The 3871-nt window shown below is 31.6% G+C and overlaps 1 protein-coding gene across 1 annotated transcript; it reads right to left on the bottom strand.

Moving 5' to 3' along the window:
* Window positions 1–1719: 1719 nt before the first annotated feature.
* Window positions 1720–3552, bottom strand: LOC132750177 (uncharacterized; the record flags this gene model as incomplete). Its single annotated transcript, XM_060740119.1, has 2 exons — window positions 1720–2610; window positions 3323–3552. Coding segments are annotated over 2 exons (744 nt in total), but the record flags the coding sequence as incomplete, so codon positions are not given.
* Between the last annotated feature and the right edge of the window lie 319 nt (window positions 3553–3871).

Raw genomic sequence — 3871 nt, 5'->3', positions numbered from 1 at the left:
ATGCAGGATAAAAGAAGTTAGATCAAATTGAGTGTCTCATTTTTCACAGCAGTTGCATGATTTATGAAATATTTCTGACTGGGCTATTTTTTACCCAATGTGCACGATTTACCAAGATTTTTTTAAAGAACCACAAGGTGGTGATGCTACATAACAAATGTCTAAAATTTGGGTTTTGTAGATTTTGAGAAGAAAATGCATTTTATATGTTTATCTTAAGTTACCAACTAAGGTATCAAACTATTATATAACCTTTGAATAGGGTCTCTTGTGACCATTCCTGTAGAATTTGTCAAAATCAATCTTGTGATTTAGGAGGAGATATGGTTCAAAGAAATCGTGGACAATGGCGAAAGACAGACATATTGCCATAGCAAAAGTTTCCTTCGGAGCATTTAATGCTCTGACAGGTGAGCTAAAATTAAACTATCACACACAACTTAAAAATAATATTTATTATTAATACAAATTTTTCATGTATTAACATCCAAATATTAACTCACAAATTAACTAATACGAATAGTTTATTTTGCATTAAGCATAATACAATGCTGGAAACAAATATAAATTTTAATACAATGTTTGGAGGTTAATCGTGGATTTTTACAGCAGACGAAAGATGATTAATGGAATATTCAATGTTCAATATTCAATACGTTTCGCCTGAATGTCTTAGTTTCAAATAATTAGGCGCCAGTCTACAATAATTTAAAAGTTGATTATATCTTCTTTTTTTAACGTAATACAAATACGTAAACAAAATCCTTTAACATTCATCATCTGAAATCATCCGTTATGTCATTTTTCGTCACATAACCGTTCGGTTTGGTTGAGAATCAATAGACGTGTTAACAGTTATTTCTGATATTGGCGTTTAAAAATTTAAAACATTCATAAAGTATATTGCCATTAGTTATGAGTTATGAAAGATTATGAAATTCTTATAACTTACAACTAAAAAAATACATCTCATATTAAACTTTAAAAAAGGAATGATCCCTCGAAAGCAAATAAAACAACGGAAGTATATGAAAATTACAGACTTGGTTTTATTGAGTCTGTTGATGATGATAATGGAAATTGCAACATCTCTTTCATCCCCAATGACCGGTTTCACGGTATTAAATCTTCAACACAAACATAGCAATATTCTTGTGACTGTCTGTACATATTTGTGCAGGGAATAAGCAAATTTTAGTTTTGCCCAAAAAGAAGGGAAGACGCTGTTTTTAAAACCATTTTAAAAAGTTTATAATCCTTCGCATACCACTTTAATACTGCAATGTTTAAAATGCCAAATTTTATATGTTTTCTGGTTGTTTTAAGTTGACATTTAAAGCGTATCCGTACAAGCAAAAACATATACATGTACAAAAAAAAAATGTAGGAAATAAATCTTATAATCAAAATTGTTTAGATGTTTCATATAAATTTAATCTTCTTTTTTATTCTATCTAGAAAACTGTTAATTTAAATCGACAGAACTGTCTCGTGTCAGAAAGATTTCCATTTTTACTTTTCAGCTATGATTGTAGAAATCAAATCATAATCAATTATTAATAGGACAGTGAAGAAGTGCTTTTTATCTGCCAATGAAAACAGAGACGTTTTCCTCGAGAGGGTGACAATAATTAACATTATTACTCTAGTACAATAAGGTGCAATACCACTTTGAACTGTGATTATGCACGGTTGTATTTCTACCAAATTTTTTTTATTTTATATTATTTAACCAAACACGAGCTGTGAAGTTCTTCTACGATTGTCATTTTCCTACCTCACCGAATAAACATGTATCCTGCTCCCATCCATTTCTCCAACAACAAGTTTCGATGTATTTCTGTCGAAACAAATCCCCGTGGCATCAGTCCTAAACTTGTCTTTCACCACCCTTCCTAGACACTCTCCATCATATGTTACTTGAACTACATTACAAGAATCATTACAAGCAACGAAAATATTTTTCAAATCCGTCTGTGCATAAGTTGAATGCTTCTCCAAAAGCATTTTCTGGTAGTTTCCAGATGACATTGCCTTCAAGATCCATTTTTACCAATCCTTCGTCCCTATCAGTTACAAACAGAGCTTTTCCATCGTCACTGGCTACTAAAAATTTGGTTCCACCCAAATATTGTTTCTCCAGAAATTGTCTTTAATAGCTTTCCTTCCAAGTCATACTTAAAAATATTTCTGTTTTTACCGTCAGTGACATATATATTCGAAGAAATCATACAAACACCCAAGCAAATATGATCCATCCTTAATATATTGGTAAGAACAAGATTCTTCTTCGTAGATACGAATTGTATGCCTTCATTTTCTAAAGCGACTATTGCCTCATGTGTCCGACCTTTACAAACAGAATTAGGTGTATCAGAAAGCTCAACTTTTTCTTTATTTCGGTATGTTTTGCCATCTAGAAGTTTCAAATTATTGTTATAACGGTCAGCAATAAGTATGTCACAAGAATCAAGTATGCATAATGACCATACCTGACTGATTTCTTTCTTTTTAGGTAGAAATATGTTGTATGTGCCTATATGTTCAAATGTATATAACTTGGTTCTTGGTTCTACTAGCTTATCCCTTTGGCGCTTGTCTGAACGTCTCCTAATTAAAAAGTATATAAAAATTTAATCTACATTATTATTATAAAGAATATTTATATGTGATATGAACTTATTAGTATAACTCCTAAAAAGAATAGAATATGACTGTTATTTTGAACATTTGTGTCTTCATTGCCATAAGTTTTACAATTTCTTTTCTATTTACAGCATCACAGATCTTTAACAATTAATTCAATGAATGGTCTGGTTTAGTTTGCACAATGTAGGTCATATGGCTCCGAAACAGGGATGATGATTTGGCTAATATACAAACTTAAAGCAACGTTTTGGATCAAAACCACCTCACTTGCTTGGCTAGGACATGCATCTATAGAGTCGAGAAATTTGAACCCATTTAGCCGTATTGTACTAGCACGCAAGGATAAACAGTGGCATGCGAATATCCTTAGTGGAAGGCTAATATAGACATGATAAATTGTAGAGTTGTACCAACGCCGTCGTCTGGCATCACTATTAGTTCTTAGAAAACTGAAACTTACAAAATGTCATTTCATTCTTTTCGTGACACAGTATAACATATCTATTATACTAAAAAGTTGACATTATTTTATATAAATATTGAGTTACTTTTTTGATGTACGTTTCTTGAAAAGTACAGGCTTTTTACACCAACAGAAACTGTACGGTATAATCATCCCCAGATACATCATATCTTTGTAAATTTATGAACAATAATAGGAGTTTAGATATACTTTTGATCTCCGTCCAATACCTTCGTTGAATGTAAATTGTGTCTCTTTGTTTGCAAAGAGGCAGTGTGTTCGTCTTTTGATCCGCCTAATGTTCTAAATTTTGACCTATCAAGTAAAGAATGTCCAGCGAAAACAGAAACACTGTTGTGTTTATTCACGCATACAGTACACAAAAACTCTTGGCAGTCTATACAATATTTAACACCTCTATTCGTCTTTCCCTCTTTATCCTACTCCTACACGGAACACAAGCAATATTTATGTCTGATAAATATTGTTTTGAACGAGTTAAACACCCACTTGTCGCCATTTTCTATCTCTGACACAGTTGCTGATTAAATAAGCGATAAAATTGTAAAACCATTCAGCTAAAAAATCGTGCAAAAATATATCGATTAATGTTTGTACTTAATCCCGATCAAATGATTGATAGAATGACTTTTGAATTAAGTTAATTTAAGAATTTTCAAATATTGATATTAATGTAATGACGCAAGAAAGAGAACATGTTGATGTAATATTTGTGAACAATGAAACGTTTATTTTGGC

Source organism: Ruditapes philippinarum, unplaced genomic scaffold (assembly GCF_026571515.1).
Source record: "Ruditapes philippinarum isolate M1 unplaced genomic scaffold, ASM2657151v2 ctg15846_1_1_1_1, whole genome shotgun sequence".
NCBI classification, from domain to species: Eukaryota; Metazoa; Mollusca; class Bivalvia; order Venerida; family Veneridae; genus Ruditapes; species Ruditapes philippinarum.
This window is presented reverse-complemented; position numbering and strand designations above follow the sequence as displayed.